The sequence below is a fragment of the Pinus tabuliformis genome, chromosome 2_1 (genome assembly GCF_031772625.1).
Source record: "Pinus tabuliformis cultivar Carrire ecotype Pingquan chromosome 2_1, CPIR1, whole genome shotgun sequence".
In the NCBI taxonomy this organism is placed as follows: domain Eukaryota; kingdom Viridiplantae; phylum Streptophyta; class Pinopsida; order Pinales; family Pinaceae; genus Pinus; species Pinus tabuliformis.
In genome coordinates this window covers 253,119,324-253,139,091 of record NC_142299.1, presented here as the reverse complement: position 1 = coordinate 253,139,091, position 19,768 = coordinate 253,119,324, and the positions used below count along the sequence as shown (strand labels likewise).

At 37.4% G+C, this 19,768-nt stretch overlaps 1 protein-coding gene across 1 annotated transcript in view; it reads right to left on the bottom strand.

Annotated features, from left to right (window-relative positions):
- The window catches only part of ETFALPHA (electron transfer flavoprotein alpha), a 189,377-nt gene that overhangs the window by 18,286 nt on the left and 151,323 nt on the right, over window positions 1–19,768 (bottom strand). The window contains exon 7 of the mRNA XM_089402523.1: window positions 19,376–19,516. Within this exon, the coding sequence (XP_089258649.1) occupies window positions 19,376–19,516 (141 nt within the window). The remainder of the gene's footprint in view (window positions 1–19,375; window positions 19,517–19,768) is intronic.

The window sequence follows — 19,768 nt, the reverse complement described above, 5'->3', positions numbered from 1 at the left end:
AAGGGCTTTGAGGATGGTGTTAGCCCTCACGTGTCTCGAGGGGTGAGACAAACCTCATCTATGCCTTAGATCGACTACCAAACCATGTGATCACTGCTAAGTCAGCTAGGGCATGTTGGTCCAAGTGCATCATCTTGTGAATAATATGGGGCAGTGTGCAAACTTGCTCAGGTGTTGAGGGTGCCCATGGATATATGATGCTCTTCAAGTGACAGGAGTCCCATGGCTCTCAACGCTCCACCTATAGGGTGCCATCAGTGTTTTTAAAACCGGAACCGGTGACCGAACCGGTCCACCTAGCTAAACGGTTTACCGACCGGAACCGGTCTAACCGGGACTGGTTTGGTCTAAACGAACCGGTTTTTAAAAAATACATTAAATAATTAATTTTTAATGAAACAAAACTATTTTTAAGATGTAAAACCATGATTCCAAGCCAATAGAGACAAAATATGCAAAGTTTGCTCATTTATATACCATGCAAAGGTGAATATATCAAAATGGCACCGAGTGCAATACATATCATCGACAAAATAGCAAAATACATAAGAAATGAGGCTCTAAATGGCCTATAAAGTCCAAAAACAATGCTGCAAGCTATGAGGCCATTGGCCTACTACAAGTCTACAGTGTACACATGATCAATCATCAAGTCCATCACCACTACTAGACACAGGATCATCATCAGGAGCTACATAGACATCATCTGGTTCAGAGTCTGAGGATGCCTCAGCACAAGTCAGAGTAAGGTCTGAGTTACCTATGTGTTTGAGACTGAGTCGTGAAAGAAGTTCAAAGCCAGATCTCTGTAATATTGTTGTGTAATCTGAACTCTCCTAAAAGGGCCTAATCTAGGCCTTGTTGCAGATATTTTCTAGCAGAACTTGATCAAGATATTTAAAACATATTGATGACACCTTGTTGATGGACTGGCGCCAGCAACCTGTGGAATAAAAGGTTCAATCACAAAGCGAAGATGCATGACAAGAATTTATTATACAGGAAAGAAGTAATGAATTAGTCATGAGAATGCAGACCTACAAAAAGATCATTGAAACAAAGCCAGAAATCAAAGTCCAAAACATATTAAAGAAGGCCCGTCGTGAAGTTTACAAACAGATTTTGAATTGCACTGTCAAGTACCTCATTTCTCTTTGAGATTTATTTTGTGCTTTTTTGAAATACAAATCATTTCATAGTTTGAAGGACTCTAAGATCTCCATGCAAAAGACATTACAATGATGGGTAGCTCAGCATCTCATAACTCACAGCCATAAATGAGTCTAACAAAATTATAAGTCTGCAAATGAAAGGTATGCATCATGGCTTGATTTACCCACAGTGACCTTAATCAATATTAAAGATTTTGCTTTGGCATCATTCTTAAAAAATTTCAAGGCTTGGAATAAAAGACATGTATCAAGAGGTTGATTTCACAAGAATATGATCAGTCAGATCATAGAACTGTCAATCTTGTTGAAGATTGGCAGCTTCGGTCAGAATTTCGTTAGCAAATTAATGGAGAAACTTAATATTTATGACTTTGGCCAAGTCAGCCTCGTAGAAGACAAGTTGGCCCCACATTTCTGACCAGCATTGACTATCTTCCTTGGATCTGTTTTGACTTGTCCATAAACCGGCCGGTTTAGGACAGAACCGGCCGGTTAGCAATAAACCGGCCGGTTCTGCCCTAAACCGGCCGGTTTTTACCGGTTAGGGCAATTTTCTGGGCAAAGGGTGCTGTAAACCGGGTTTTTTCACCGGTTCTGACCGGTGAGCCTCCCAACCGGCCGGTTAGGCCGGTAACCGGTTGGACCGGAACGGTTTTTAAAACTATGGGTGCCATATGCTCCTTTGGTGGACTTGGGCCCCAATTAAGTTGCCCATCCCATGATGAAAACCACATGCCAATCACACACAATATCCAATGTTACATCTTCACCCTTAGGTACAATAGTTATTGGTGCATCTAAGTGGACCAAGCTTGTTAATCAAGGGAAAAATGACACTCATACAAGGCTTCCCTTCCAAATTTGGGGCTTTGATCATGTAATAGTGTTACCTCCCTAAGTAGGAGTGGCTATTGAAAGACCCTATTAGGTGTTCCCAACCCATAAGGGGAAAGCCAAGTCCCTAGTACATCTGGGGAACCCCTGTTGTATGATGTTGTTGAAATTTTTTGTAATGTGAGGAGCAAGCATCTTTGAGCCCCACATTAGATACTCTGCTTGGAGTTCAGCTAAGTCTTTTGCTTTTACAACACCCAACTTCTTGATACCCATCTCTACCTCTTGCACCGTCAAGAGTTCAGTATCAGTGTTGACCAATGGGGGAGGGTCAACCTTGGGATCTTGCTCATAGAGTTGTCTTGCATAGTCAAACCATTTAGAAGTTGTAATACTATTTTCAGTTTGCATCTTTCTTGGTTGGAGCTCCTTCCAAAATAATTTGGGATTATTTTTCCCAAGGAAGATTAGTTCTTCCCTCCTTGAAACCATGAAATCAACCTTTTTCTTTCTTAATATCTGCTTGTAAGCTTTGAGCTTTATGTTATCCTTGTTTGACTCTTTCCACATTCTCCTTGCCTTTTTGCATTCCTCATTAAACCAAGGATTAACCAGAAAGAAATTTGTTTCAGACTTCTTAATTTTTGCTCTTTTGCACTCTGCAAGTGCGCTTTGAATTAAATGTGTTAATTTGTGACTATGAAAGTCGTGAATTGGGATTTTCTCCTTCTCGAAGAGCCTCTCTAACGTCATTTTGAAGGTATTACAATTTTCTGGAGTCAAAAGAATTCTGCCCTTTGGGAGATTTTGTTGAACACACTGAGTTTCTTACTCTAATTGTTTTTTCCCAGTCCAAGGGAAACCTAAATAATTGGCTTGTGATCTGATTTTAAGTCCCAAAGTTGATCCCCAACCAAAACTTCCTCCATTTTAACACACAAACCATGTGATCAAATTACATAATCTTCTACACTTGCTCCATTGTAAGTATTGCAAGTGAGATTATCGGACTTTGCCCATCTAGTCAAGCCATTAAAAATGACTAAATCAAAGGCCCCACATAGAGTAAGCAATTGTTCACCAAATAAATTACAACCCTTGTCCTCTGAAATTCTTTCCCACTTATGATTACTCTCTTCTGTAAGCCAAATAGGGTCGTGATCTTCTTTACAACAAAGAATGCTAGCTTGCTCAATTGCAGTCCTATAATTGAAATCACCCACTATAAGGACTTCACTTAGTTGAGAATATGTTGTAATATCTACTTTTAAGGCTGCAAAGGGATCTTTGTGGTCAAGCCCTTTACATTTGTATATTTTTTAAACTTGCGGTGCGAAATAGCATGATGCAATTCTGATGTGATTTCCATTTTCTGATATTTTAAACCAAATGAATTGTTTATTTGAGTCTTCTTTTTCTAACTGAATGAGACGACCTTATTTTTCCCTCACTAATACCATGATACCCCTGTGTCCTTTGCCATTCCCTGCTACTTTGTTCCACACTGCCATCTTCTAGTATCCTTTAAACAAAGGTGTCTTGCACCCTTCATGCTCATGTGTTTCTATGAGGCAAATTATGTCTCTATCTTCCACAATAGGCCCTAACCCAGGTCCTCGTCTCCATGGGTAACCTCTGCAGTTCCAACAAACTAATCTTAAGGAAACCTAGGTATGACTTGATTGCTATTTATTTTGACATGCAAGACTCACAGTTGAGTCTTTGTCCCTGCTTTCCCATACTGACCTTGCTTCCTGATTTCCTGTTGAAGAGTTTGTTGCCTCTTCTTTATTACCATCTTGCTGCTCTGTTTTGGAAGGAGGTCCAAATCGCGCTATCACAGCTTTACCTTTATAAATCCATGCTCTCTTGCCTTCATCTCTTGCTGCCCTAACCTTTAACATTTCCTCCCTCCTTTCCTCTTGTTGTCGTACCAGTGTTGCGGGGGAGCGCCCCCCCCCCCCTCGCTCCCGCTCCCGATCCGCGCTCCGGGCGGGAGCGACTCGGGAGCGGGTCGGGAGCGCGCTCCCGAAATCGCTCCCGAAAAGGGAGCGATTTCGGGAGCGCGCTCCCTAAAAAAAATTTCGCTCCCTGCCTTTTCGGGAGCGTTTTCGGGAGCGTTTTGCCTTTTTTGCATTCTTTTTTTTGTAGTAATGTTCGAAATGCAATTTTTTTTGAAAGAAACAAATAGTTTTTGAGTGGGGCAACTTAATGATCAAGTCTAGGCCCTAGTATTGATATGCTATTCATGGTAATGTTAAATTCTTAAAGTAAAAGTGACATTTTCTTTAATTTTCATTTTCATCCTTTTACTTAAATTTTTAACATTACCATGAAATGACTCAGGATGTTTGAGAGTGGTTTCGTCCTCATTGGATTTCATATGGAGAAAGTAGAATTTTAGATTTCATTCAAAATCCAGCAGACTTATCAGTTTTTCAGGATTGGGGGATTGCAATGTTTCCATTGAATTTTGTCATGTATTAGGGTATGGAACTCATATTTAATCAAGAGTACCAATCCCTCTATGTACCTTGATGTTAGTGACATTGATTGTCGAACTCCTCTATCATAACCCTTCTAAAAATGTACGCATCACTCAAACAAAATCTTGACTTGACATGCTATGCTTTTTCTATCTTATGTTAATGCTTAGAGGGTGATATTAATGACAAAGATCCCTATACAGATACAAAGGTAATGACAAAGATACCTCTGGATATTAATGCTTGGAGGGTGATATTAATGACAAAGATCCTGATTTTGCAACAAGACTAAAAAATTAGACATTTCTCGTGGTGGCAAGAGGCCCAAGCATAAGAAATAGATAATAGATTTACTTCTCTTTTCTAGTTTCTAGTAGCTTTTATAACTATTGACTCTTTCATATTTATTATGATATTTTTTTAAACAATATATGACAATTTAAGTTTGAAGTTGGCAATTATAACTCATTAGTAATGAATTATGAATATGATGCTTCATGAAAGTTGAAAGTTGTTTCATTTCATTTCATTTTATAACATTTCATTTCATGTTAGATATTATTTGTTGTAATGGTTACACTTAGCTTACAAGTACAACTTTGGTGATCAATGATGATAAATGTTATATATTGAATTTTAAAAGCTTGAAACTTTAAGATTGATGAATCATGAGACTCAATATGTTGTATGTTACTATGTTACTAACTTGCGGACGTGGTTGATGAAGATTATAACTTCTAGATGATTGTTGTTATATGGTTCAATCTATGTTTTTTTATGTTTTTTATGTCTATTTCATCATTCTACATGTTTTTGTTGACATATATGTATCAAAAATTAAAAAATATAAAAAATATATATATTTTTAAAAAATCGCTCCCCGATTCGCTCCCAAACCGGGAGCTTCTGAAAATGGTCGCTCCCGCTCCCGCTTCCGCTCTCGCTCCCCGCTCCCGCTCCCGCTCCCAAGTAACATTGTGTCGTACAGTTAAATCTTCTTCTAGAAAAAAACGAGAACCCCTCAAGAGATGCTTCTTGCTTACAATGAGATATTTATCACGCAAGCTAGGCATGATGACTTGTATTGGCCTGGCCCTCTCACCATTAAACTTACCCACCCTCCATGTTTGGCATATTTGTCCTTGCCATAGCAACTTGTCTTTCAAGAAATCCCTTGCAAGATCAAGAGTACATTCATTTTTCCCATAGTCTTTCACCCCTTTAATAATTATGTTTGTTGCTCTATTTTGTCTGTCCTTGCTTTCTCTATCTTGCATGTTGTCAACCCGAATGTTTGTTTCTCCTTCCCTATAAGCAAAACTGCTAATAACTTGGGCCCAAGTTTTGGAAACCTTTGTGGAATCTCCTTTCCTTTCTTCTCTTGCTTTCTCTTCATGGTTGTCTATTTGGGAAACCGCTTTCCCTTTATCCTAGGATGGTTTCGCATTCATCACCTTTATACTTTCCACTACAGATTTCTTTATGTTTTGCACATATGCCTTCATGCATTGCCATTCTGTCTTCCCTATGAGGAGAGCTTCCTATAGCAATGCCACTTGTTCTTTCAAAACTTTATTGCTTTCTGCTAAAGCCTTGTTCTCAGTTGTTATAATATGAATTTTATGATCTCTTTCTTGCTCTTTAGCTTCTAAAACCTCCAACCTTTGTTTTGCATTTAACAATTCTTCCACATAAAGATTAGATGACCATGTGAGAGGTGTGGATGTGTGGTTTGAGTGCTTATTGTGAAGGGCCTAAGTACTTTCTCTTTGAGACAGCTTTTCCTTGTTTTCTCCCATTTTGGAGGCTAACCTTCTTTTTAAAATGCCCCAATACTGTTTGGCATTGACCCAAACCCACTTCCCAGCTTTGGCAGATAAGGCAATTTTCACTTGCGCTAGATCATTTGTTTCCACAGGTTCTGTCTTGTCCCGTTGTCATGTTTGAATGCATTTCTAGTTGATTCAATTCTCCAGTGCTTGCAACATCGAAATTTAAAATTTTCCCCAAAAACGTAGTTACATGTAGTCTGAGATCCACCCTTTATTTCAAGCCGTGGTTGCATCTCGTTGACATATACTACTGTTTGCAATTTTTTTTAATCAAGAAAGTATGGATTTATAAACCTTTGTATGGATTTATAAAACTTTCACAGTATTTCTTTAATCGACTTGAATGGTCAGATCTTGAATCTTCATCCTTTATATGTGGGCCTGTGTCCATTACACAAAGATCAAAAGGACAACAAGTCTTCATCGAGTATCATCCGGTCACCATTGTTTTCATTCCACTAACAACAATGGCCTTCAATGATGCTGAGAAAAATCTAAGCCTTGCACGTGGTTGATAGCGTATGCCATCCACCACTCATTCCGGTTGGAGATAAAGATTTCCTTCAAAATAATTCTAACAATCCAAGACCGATGCAATGTCGTTATCCTAAGCCTTACTCTCCCTCTTACCTAGGGAAGATATACCCATTCCTATAAAAGGAATGTACCCAAGTTCCCTCTTATCCAGGGACTCGTGCAAGCTCCCTCTTAACCAGGGACTTGTTTCCAAGCTCCCTCTTAACCAAGGACTTGTTTCCAACAACAACTTTCTGCTCTTTGGTGGAGATCATGGGACCTTTAGTTACTTGTAAAGCTCCTCATTTCGATGTCATGAATTCCATCTTCATCATTATGGAGCCTTCATCTTGTAGGGCATCAACCATCCATCACTTTCCTTACGAACCATGTGAGTCACGTCATCCTCTTCATCGAAAAGTGATATTTTAGTCCACATATGGCTCTTCTTCATACCAGTGTTGATAATATCGGTATCGGGAAAATATCGGCGAGGGTCCAGAAAATATCTTATCGGCAATATCGGCAAAAATATCGGCAAAATATCGGCAAATATCGGCAAGCATAAAAAATAATTTTTTCAAATTTTTAAATATAGCCGATATTTTGCCGATATTTTCAAAATATCACGATATTTTCCCGATATTTTCCGATATTTGCCGATATTTGCCGATATTTGCCGATATTTTCAAAACAGAAAATATCGCGATATTTTCTCGGCGATATATCGTTTTGCCGAAAATATCGCGATATTTCCGAATATCGCCGATATATCGCCGATATTATCAACAGTGCTTCATACAACTACCTCTTCCAAGACATGTTTCCTTTAGGATCCTTCATCCAACCACATGAGTGTTAGTTGTAGGTGACATTTACAACTCTCTTTTGGTAGCCCTGCGTCAGTCCATCCAGATGTTGTTCAAAACTAAAAAATGAACATCAAACCAAAGTTACCTTTTATGATGGCCTTTCATCATGACATTTTTCTTGCAATATCAACATTTTGAACATTCATAAGCACATCTCCAAGACTTTCAATGTCAAGGGTCTCCTTTCTTTATAGACCTTATCAGGGTCTTCATGCCTTCTCTATGGAGATGTCATGGCCAATTCTTCTAGTCATCGAATGTTGATTTCCTCTTCTACGCGACCATAGTTGCACCTTTCACGATCTCTTCTTTCTTTCTTAACATATTGCTCCCAAGAACTTCCATCTATAGTTCCTTCATCTTTGTCAAGCACCCCATATTCCATATGAAGACATATTATGTTGATTTTATCTAGTCAATATGTGAACCATGCCTTCATGCATCTTTCCAAAGGAGGAGATCCCTTTTCTTTGATCATGCTCATGAGATAGAGCATTTACCCATGCAACCATATGACGACATGACTCAATTAAATACATGCATACATACCTCTTTCCTTCTTTTGGTCATCTAGGCTTCCTTTCCTTGCTTGAAAGTTCTTCAACCATGCTGCATTCCTTTGTCATCATACCATAATCCTTCTTAAACCATGAATCCCATACAAGATGAAATGATTAGCGAGACACTTGCTTCTTCCAAGTAGAGGAGAACCTTCCAGTGAAGATTTCAACGGAGGATCTTGATTATCCTAATCTTGCAAATACTCCTTCCTAATGATGATGCATGGTGAACTCTTCTATCCTCTATCATGCTAGATGACTTTCTTCTACCCATAAGTACTACTTATGCTTTTAATGAGGTTACCAAGAGTTATTTCCTTTTGATGATGACAACTACAATCATGTAGACTTCAACTTCTGCTATCTTTCAAGCTTCTATAATGATGTCATGAGATCTTGCTTCAATCATATGCTATTATGATGCCATGATGCATCCTATCATGCTTATAATGTTTCCTACCATGATAGTTATATTTTACAAACCTGAAAAAAACTAAGTGAAGAAGATTATCTCAGTCATAGTAGAGATTTCTCACTTCCTTCTTTGATTTCTTTCGCTCACGTTCTTCCACTTCTTCGGTGATATGCACTTCATTCCTTCTCTTGTTGTCTTTCTTCAATTTAGGACAGTTTCTCTTGTAGTGCCCATATTCTTGACAACCATAGCATTGGATCTTTGACATATTGACTTCTTCTTTCTCAGAGGAGCAAACTTCCCAAACTTTCCTTTTCTCTTAGCCATGGCAGCAAATGCTTAAACTTGTTCATTTGATCCCACGTCACATTTTGCCTTCAACTTGGTTTCCTCAATCTTACATAATGACCAAAGTTCATTGAATAGAGTGGCTTCCTTCTTTCCATAGATGCTTGATACGAAGCTAACCTATTCCTTTGGTAGTGCATCGAGCACAACTGTGGTCACTTCTTTATCGGACATTATTTCTCCCAACTCTTGTAGTTGGTCTCTTATTTCTGACACCCTCATAAGATATGTGGCTATTCCTTCTTCCTTTGATACCTTCATCTTATATAGCTAGGTTCTCAAAGATATGACTTCTCCAACAGTGCTTACGGAGAACAATTCTACTAGCTTCTTGTAGATTTATTTTGATGTCTCCAACTTTGATACATAAGGTATGAGGTGATGGATTCTATAAGGGGATCCTTTGAGCCCTTACTCCCCCTTTCATATACTTTGCTAGAGCTTGAGCTTTTTCCTTTGTAGGTTTGTTGATTGAACCCTTAACATGTTCAACGACTTCATTTTCTATGAGGATCAAATTTGTCCTCTTCTTCTATGCAAGAAAGTTTGATGACCCAACCAATTTGTCGCTCTCCTTGCAAAATGAAGTCATTTCAATAGATTCGGACATAGATACAAGGATAGTTACTTATCAAGTGAAGATATTCCTTGATGATGAAATCTTCAACTTGATGCCTTTCTTGATGATGTAGATAATATAAGATGTATTTTTGATGAAGATGTCTTCCTTCAAGCATGCTTTGATGGTGACTCTTGACTCAAGAAGAGAGAGATCACCTTGATTCATTGATGATGATGGCAATGCTTCTTCTTGCTTCCCTTGGATGTAGAGACTTCAAGATGCTTCAATGTGTAGTCCTCCTTTGAGTGGAGGTAGGGTCCTTGAGGTCTTGATTGAAAAATATGTCAGCTTCTCAAGAATGCTTCAAGTGAAAAACCCTTCTTTGGTTGAGCTAGGGTTTTGAGGTCTTCTTTGATATTCGTTCCTTCAAAATGATGAGTGGATTAGGCCTTTGATGATTTCCTTGTGCTCGGCATTTATGTATCCTTTCCTTCGTGATTCGATGTCCTCTTGATGTCTTGACCTTCCTTGATACTCCTTTTAATGGTCATTTTTCAAGTTGCCTTTCCTTGCCTTGTCAGCTTAGCTCTAATACCATGTTGAGAAATCTAGAGCAGCTAGATAAGGTGATTTCTCGTCTTTGATAACTACTTGTGATGTATTTTTACTTAACTTGATTAGCTTCTTCTTTCTCTTGATTATATTTAATATTCTCATCATCAAACAACTACCAAATCATAACGAACAATGAGACAAGAGGACACAAGATGTAGGCAATCAGCTGGGGCCAAAACCTCTCCACTTGAGAGGAAAACCCACAAGAATTCTTCTCTTCTTATAGAATCTTCAATTGATGAATTCCAAGACCTAAGACCCTTGACAAAGAACTCTCCAAGACCAAGTCAACCTTTCTCCTTGATGAGCTTTATTTCCAACAATTTCGACCCCAACAACTTCTTCTACAACTTCAACCCAGCAATTTCTTCTAGAACTTCGACCCAATAGTATCTTCTGGAACTTCGACCCAACATTCTTCTAGAACTTCGACCCAGCAGTTTCTTCTGGAACTTCGACACAACAATTTCTTCTGCAACTTTGACCCAGTAGTTTCTAGCACTTCGACTTGCCCAATAACTTTCCAGCACTTCGACTTGCCCAATAACTTTCCAGCACTTCGACTTGCCCAACAACTTTCCAGCAATTCAACTTTCCCAACAACTTTAGAAACCCTAACACAAGAGAGAGAGAGAGGCCCAAAACTTCAATCTTGCTCTTCTTCTTCTTTTTCATCCTTTTCTAGCTTCTATCTTGAGGAGATCGAACTTGCTTGAGAGTGTGTCCAAATGAGGTCGAGTTCCTTCTTATATATAGGCTTTTGAGGGGTACGAATTGCTATCTTTAGGCCAACTTGTCCCTTTCTTTAGGCCGACTTGATCTTTGCACCATGACGAGGTCTTGGAGGGTCTTTTGACTCTATTTTGACACACAAAAAAAATCTTTACAATATGTAACATACCCAAATGGGTCTTCAATATATGAAAATGACTCAATTGACCTAGAAGCACTCAATGGGTGCTTGACCTAAAAATAAATTTCCCTTGAGCATGAAACCCATGCCTCAATAACAACAATAATAAATTCACTTTTCTCTTTTCATTAAATACATAAAATCATGATTACATGTCATTATGAAGAACGAACCTAGTTACATATTTCAACACAGCCAAATAGTCATTGACCTCAGGGGTCGAGCTAGATAGGAGAAAAAAGACGTGTTTGGTTTTGTTTTTTCTCAAGTTCTGGCACAAATCGAAGGAGGGAGGTTGGTCGTGTATCTAGTGGGTTTTGTGGTCAAGTTTTGTGCATCTGAGTTGTGAAATATCATTGTGTTAGGGTCTGAATTCTCTGTGTTTCTAATTTGTGTTAGGGCCAAATTTCTCTCTTTTGTTCAAGTGGGCCAAAACTCCCTTTAAGAGTTGTGCACAAGGCCGAGAGGGCATTCTGTCTGTTGAGTAAGGGTCGAGCTCAAGTAGGAGTGGAGCAAAGGAGAATATGGGCCTGTATGTTGGGTTTTGGAGTTGTTGCAATGGAGATATGAGGACCGAGTTCTCTAAGGTAGTGCATAGGAATGTGTGACAGTCTAAATTGTGTTAAGGGCTGAGTTTATCTTCATAGGACTAGGTTGCAAGGAGGTTGTGTGGCAAAATCTTAAAAGAGAAGAAGTGTAGGGTTGGAGTGTGAGGTAAGATTGTCCTACGTGGAGGTTTGGACATCAGGTATACTACCCCTAAGTACAGTGAATAAAGAGAAAACTTGTCACTTTTAAGAGGGCAGTCTTTGGATCCCTAAGTACAGTGAACCAAGAGGTGATTCATTGTTGTGTGGCCTACACAGTAAGTCCTAGATTAGTGCACTGTGTGAGGGCTGGTTTGATTCCCTAGTTCAGTGAAGTCAATGATAAGAGGGTACAAGTTGAAGACCCTAAGAGTAGGTTATCTTGGAGGAACAAAAGGGTTGCTAGAGGTCAGTTTGGAAGCCTATGTTCAGTCATTCTAGGAGCAGAGAGAAGATTGATAGAGGCAAATTGGTCAACTAAAGATGCAAGCATTCTAAAGTTACAAAATTACTTGTGAGCAACAAAAGAAGTGGCAAGGAACCTGCCAGGTGTTCAATGTACGTGGACCGAAAGGGCTAAGTCGAGATCTCCTTCAGCAAGTAAGTCAAGTGTATCCTCTTCAACGGTAGTTTGAGTGTCATAAGTTGTTGACATCAAGCCCTAGTTGTTCCTGAATCAGGGCTAATTGTAAGGACCATGATCCCTAGTACGAGAGCCCTATGTTTGTTGTATTAAAGTTTGTAACATAACAGGTTTTGGGTTGAAAAATTTTCTTGTGTCCTACATTGATTCACTATTGTATGTTTTCCACTATGCAAAGTGCTTGTGTTGTCACATTTTAGTGTGTTTGTGATCATGTTTTAGACACATACTTGATTCTTAAGTGCCGAGGAAAAATCAACAAAGTCTACCAGACCCACGGAACCCTTCATCTAGACCACTGTTGCCCTATTTCCACATTTGATATACTACAACACTCTATTCAGACCTTAAGAGATCTAGATATGTCCTTTAGCACCCTTGATCTGACCCTTGCAACCTGAGATCTAATCCTTGGTTTACCAGATCTAACCCTCAGCCTTCCAAAACTAAAGCTCAACACTTTGTCTTAGCAGTGTTAGGCCATACTAGACCTTATCCATCTTGCAGCCTTCTCTAACCTAGACCAAGCTACTAATTTGTGCCTCGGCCTTCATCTCAAGGTCTCGACCCTCCAAAAACTACCCTCTATAGGCCTACCGCCTACGACCAACCTAACCAGCTTGCAGCTCTTCACTCCCTTTTGCATATAGTCATGAGGAGTCTCGACCCCTTTCCAGTTGCCTTAAAAGCCTTATGATGTACCTACAACAAGAAAACTAAGGCTTCCGCCCTTCTCCAATACTCAAAATGGAACACAACTAGGTCTCTAACTTCCACGACCTTGCCTTAGCAAATATGGGAGCGCCTTAGCAAATATGGGTTGCTCCCATTAGCTTTCCACCTTCATTAGGGTCTACAGCCTCATGAACAAAACTCGGCCCTCCTATGGCATGCTTAGCACAAGAGGGCTACAACTCTCATGCACACAATGTGTCTCATGAAGCTCACCTTAGGCTCCTTTTATACTTTTCCTTGGGTCACTTACGAAACCTTCTAGATCTAGGGTTTTCACTTCTTTGACCCTTATTATATTTAATTAGTTTTCTTTTGGTGCTAAACCCATTGCTTGGGTCGAAAACCCCTCTTTTGGGTAAATCTGCTAACAAACAACTTATTGGTGGGTTGTCCTCTCTCGGAAATACCTTCCAAGCTACCCAAAATCTAACAATGAGAGGTGGTTCTATTTGCCCGAAACTACGAAAGGTGACAAAAAGTTGGCAGTCTCATTCTATAAGTGGCAACGAGGAGCCTAAGGAGAGGATATGCGAGTCAATTTAGGAGGAAGTTAAGGAGAGGATAGTTGAGTCAATGTAGGAGGAAGCCATCAAGAACATCCAAGAACACTCCCAAATAACAAGAACAATGGCACCTATTGTTGTAAAGCAAAAACTTCCAACATTTAGCAGCATTGAAAATGAGTACCCTGTTAGACACTATAATATCTATGAAATAATTTCATTTGCCAATGGGTATGTTGTTATGAACATAAATATGTAAAAAATAATACAAATAATAATAGTAATTAAGAATATAATTATTGATTATGAAAGGACATATTTCAATAAACATCCTTGTTCATGAAAGGGCGTCTCATCTAGTATAAGGGGCCCTCATTTGTAACCGTATTATTATATCATTTTTATTCAACAGTAATATATAATATTTATTCATCCTTGTGGATATTTTCATATTCCACATATTCTGAATATTTTGTGTGTGAGCTAACTTTGTTTGTCTCATTTGGCATTAGAGTTTTTGTTTTTTGATCCTGCCCTTTGGCCCTATTTTCCAAACTTGTCTGACAAGGCTTTTAACCACACAAAAGATTTATAAAAATTCTCTCGACCTCAATTCACTGACCACATTAGGCCTTTGGCCTTTATAGTTCAAAATCTAATTGGATAAAAAAATTATCGGCCATCTACAAATTTGAATTCCAAAAAGAAAAGAAAAAATCATTGTCATACAAAGATAAGCTATGTTACTCTCAAGAAGCATCGTAGAATATTTTGAAAAGCTTTATGTTACAAATCTAGTTGTAATTGCCTCTATGCATCTGCCATACGGTACAAATCCGTCGCAAATCAATGTGTAATTGCATATGTACAAATGTCGCACGAATCAACTATTACAACTACCTTTCCACAGTACCATACCTATCATCATCTGTCATACAACCAACATCTACAACCCTAGTGGAAATTAGAAAAAAAAAAAAAAAAAAAATCAGCCGCCATTGTACAGGATTGCAGGGGTGTGAAAATTTCAACCACTGAAATTTCTATTGCAGCCACTAGTATTATTTCTTCTAATTGTTAATTATTTAGCAATTTATTGCTATAGCAACAACAAAATAAACACATTGCAATCTTCACAAAAATATTGCGGAAAATAATAATGCTGGAAACTGAGAAATACTATAGCACACACATAAAAATTGACACAATTATTTTTGGACAAATGTCCCCGGAAAACCCCAACTTGGGAAAACCGATGCAGCAACTGAGGGTTTTTATTATTATGCAGCAGTGAAATAATCTGAGTACAGTCCGGATGCCAAAAATTGGCAATCCTGCAAAGAAAATACTAGCAAAAATTATCTTAGCGAAATTTTAGTACAATCACAGGAAGGGTCTCTATCAGTTTTGGACTAATTGCAGAGGTAATATTACAGACTAGAGCAGAGAAGGTTTCGGTGATACGACAGTGATGTCTCCTCACTGTCTCAGAGCAAAGGCTTTGGTACTCTGTCTCACAACAAAGAAGAGATCGGTACCACTCAAGAAGAAGGTCACATGTGTGTGACTAGATCTCAGGGTACTGCATGAAGAAGGTCTCTGTGTGACTATCTTTACAGTGATCTCATATGGTGCAGGAAAAGGAACCAAAAGAAGGTAGAAGAGGACTTGTGGCTTGGTCTTGGAGTGGCTAATAGATCAAGGGTCTTGATCTTGTTATTCGTCAATTGGAATCTCTATAAGAAGAATTTGTGCAAGTTTTCCTCTCAAACAGTGAGAGGTTTCGGCCCTGGCTGATAGCCTACATGTTGTGTCTCTTGTTTATTTATGATCATGCATTGGTTACTATTTGATGAAGAAGAACACTAATAATCTAACATGAAGAAGATCCTAATCTAAAGAAGTAAAAAGCATTCACAAGCAGTCACTAATGAAAGAGAAATCAACTCATACTAATGCCCTAGATTTCTCAACACTCTACACCATGGCCGCACAACCACTGTCAGGGCGTTATAATTCTAACGTCGCATTTCCCTCGCTCAGTGAACATTGTAACAGCAAACCCTGCTACTTGCACCAACCATACCTAACATATTATCGTCCAGAATAGTTATTACAGTCCAAACTGCCATTTGCATATTGTCTGTACTAGTGTGTACTCTATTTAAGATTAATTAGAGGGATCAGACGAATCTGAATATGGGTGTGAGAGAAGGTTGTGACCTTTGATGTATTAATGAGGTGACGTTTTATATTTGTTAAAGGTAGAAATTATTTGAAAGTCAAAAGGGTTATTGAAAACATTTATCTTATCTATATATATATATATATATATATATATATATATATATATATATATATATATATATATACATACATGTTAGAAAAGGGAGAATATATTAAATATTCATAAAACGAAAAGCATAAGAGGGTACGCTGCATAAAGTGTAACAACCCAAGTAAAATATTAAGGTATTCTTTAGATTGAGAAAAAAAGGTTAAACATACTTTTATAAATTGGAAAACTAAAAATCAAAATCAAAAAACAAAAAACAAAAAAGGTAAAGATATTATAGTAATTTTGCCAAAAGGCATACATGGAGTTAATCACTAACGAGAAGGAAATGGAATCTATAATGGATGAGAAAGGAAGATTTCCAGAAACTTCATATAACTACACTTCAGTACTATTTAAAATTAAAGGGATTCTTGCAGGGAAAGATGTTACTATTTCTATCTCGCCCGTCGAAGATAAGAATTATATAAACCCTAAATTCGCTAACCAATTGGTGATTCTTGAGTCAAATATAATTGAAAAATTAGACCTCTAGAACACAAAACAATATGACATAACCGATTTACAATTAAATATTGGGGACTATACATTTATATCACAATTCTCCATTCAATCCCTATGGGGCGATTGAGGTGACATAATTTTGGGTTTTCCCTGGATGGAATCACTGGGGTCCTTCATCCTAAATATGAAAAAAAAATTGAAATTTTCCTACAAAAAGAAAAAACAAAGCTATAGGATGCGACATTGAAACCAAATTCAGTAACACCAAAAGACATAAAAAATATCCCAAAATTATTTCTTTAATAAAACCAAAAGGCAATGCGAAATATGCAGAAAATCAGTTGAAAAGATTGTAACAGACAAAAACAAAGTTACTCGCCTCAAGGACCACAAGGATAAATTACTGACGCAAATTAAGAAACTTTAAAATGACAAGAAATAGTTAAAAAACAAATTAGAAGAACCCATCACGAAAGATGTAATGATGTCATCAGCCATAACTATCCAAGTTGAAGAAAAAGGAACGAATACCAATCTAGTCAAGAAGATGACAAACCAGTTGAAGGGAAAACATATTCAGATGTCACAGTTCAAATGATGGAAAATCCAAATGAAGATTTTGTAACCAACTCAACAACAAAAGTACCTGAAGTAAATTAGAAAGTTGTCACACGCATGATAAGGGAAAATCAAACCACAAGGACTCTTTATCGACATCTGAATCACAAGAGCAGGCGACCCAATCATTCTGCATATTTGTATCACTCAGAACAAAAATAATGAACTTATGTTGTGAACACTACTAATGTCAGTATAATTCAGTCTTGTGATAACAATTCTCACGAAGTATCCAATAACCGCAAGATTCCACAGAAGATTAGTTTAGGATGGTCAAATCCCTTCTCAGTGCGACAATTTTGTCTATCACTCAGAGGACCCTATCATCATGTATCAACGAAGATGACGACTTGAAGAACTATACCAATAGATTTCAAGATGAAGAAACAGATGACACACCTTGTCAGCGATAAGCTTTGAAGGGAAGGCTTTTGAAAAAGAAGGCAATGTTATGAATATAATTTATATAAAAATTATACAAATAATGTAAACAAAAACATCAAAAATAATCATTAATTAACTAATAGTTAGTATTGAATAGGCATGTCTCTAAGGACATGACCATTTAGTGAAAGGGCACATGCCTAGGTATATAAGCAGGCCCTCATTTGTAAAACATATCAACATCTCATATCTCTTCTATATTCAAACTTTTATATATATTTATTATCTTATGATGGATACTTATATATTCCATATCTTCTGAGTATATTGTTGTGTATACAAACTTTGTTTGTTTCAATCTCCAACAAAAAAAGTACATTGGAGCTAGCATTCCATGGAGAGCAAAGATTCTTATTGTTCAATTAAGAACTAACTCGCATCAACTTCGAAGTGAAATGGGGTGGTGGAAAAGACATAAAGAAGCTTGAGAAGAATGGGTGTGTACTTTTTTCACTTTTGGGGCAATGCAATCGGAAAAACATTTCATTTTGGAACGTGATGCTTTCAGAGACATCAGGGACAGTTATGGCAATATGTTAGAATCGGTCCCTTGGCATTGTCTTTTCAGCAAGGGGATAGTTAGAAGGTTGGGCCAACTCATCATCAATTTGAATAAGAAAATGATTGAATTGCAAAATGTGAAAAAGCAGGAAGGTTGGTGGTCCCATAGACTATTTTTAGTGTTGTGGACATTAAAATATCATTCATTCATTCATATATTAAAACAAATATTTAAGCGTCATATCACTGACAAGTTTATATAAAGGTATTTAAAAAAACACATGAAAAAGTACATTCTTTTGTGGTTAAAAAAAGTAATTTAAAGGGATATATAAGTTTCATTATCAAGGTATTCATAAATCATTGAGGAACACAAAATGGAAACCAGTAATGGAAGCTTTCCTAAAACTTCTAAAAAATGGTGTTTTGCACTATTTAGAATCAAAGAAACAATCGCAGGAAAGAATGTTAATATCTCTATTGTTCTCATTCAAGATAATAATTATGTCAGTACCGAACGTGTTAACCAATCAGTGGTACCTGAGTCAAATCTAATTGAAACAATAGAATGGGATGACAAAAATTCAACATAAGCAACTTTCTATTGAGCATTGCAGACTATACTTTTATCTCACAATTCACTGTTAAATCTTTATTTTATAATGATATTGACATATTTATAGGATCACCCTGGATGGAAGCACTAGGGACTTTTATCATAAACACAAAGAAGTTCTTAACATTTTCCTATAAGAAGAAAAAGATAACGCTATAGGATACCATGTCGAAGCTAGATACAGTAACATGGGTAGACTTTAAAGATATCTCAAATAAATATCGTTCTACAGTAACATGTTCTATTCAGTTATAAATAAATATCTAGTTTCTAGTCCATTATCTGCTCCTCTTATTTTCTATTGAAGCTATAGTTCTATATATCTATTAGCAAGGGGGTCATGTTGAACAAGTTTCTGTGCATCATGACGTATGAAATATTTGATCAACCTAGCTATGCATGATTGCTGAAGACCATTACTACAATGGTAGTCTGTTTGTTTCCAGCCTTCAGACTCCATAGAGTTGCAGGTCATACCATGTTGCCAAGCAGTGATCATATGATTCTAGTTTCTTTAGTCCACTGCTCCATGCACAATCAACGTCAATTCACTTTCCATTTGTAATGATGCCAGACATGTATCTTGAAGATATGGAAAACATTCCAGGGTATCAATAACCTTAATTTTTGCTCCTCTTCCTAGTTTCCCTAATTTACAAGTTTAAGTGTTCATCACATCTTTTAAAGCAGGATAAAGATAAAGTTAATACTTTCGAGACCTTCAAACTCCAATTACACCAATTTTCAACTACAAATATAGATACTTGGAAAAAGAAAACATCTGCACTAACTGGATCAGTCACCTGAAATATGGGAGCATCAGCATCTTTATTTACAGCTACTATAACTTTGGAGTCTTTCATGCCTGCCAGATGTTGAATTGCCCCTGACACTCCAAAAGCAATATAAAGCTCTGGTGCAACGATTTTTCCAGTTTGACCAACCTGCACAGAAAACAAAAAACTCAATTTCCATAAAATATATATATATATGATGGCAGTGGAAAGCTAGAGCATATTGTGTCAAATAATCATCATAGGGGGCATCAACAAATTCATTAACTGGCAAAATATTTTGATATGGTAAAGTAAGTGTGATAGAAGTAACGAAAATACCACAGTAATATAATATCTAGGAATACTAAACCATATAAGCTAAATGAACTTCATAAAACTTTAATGAACTACAATTAACAT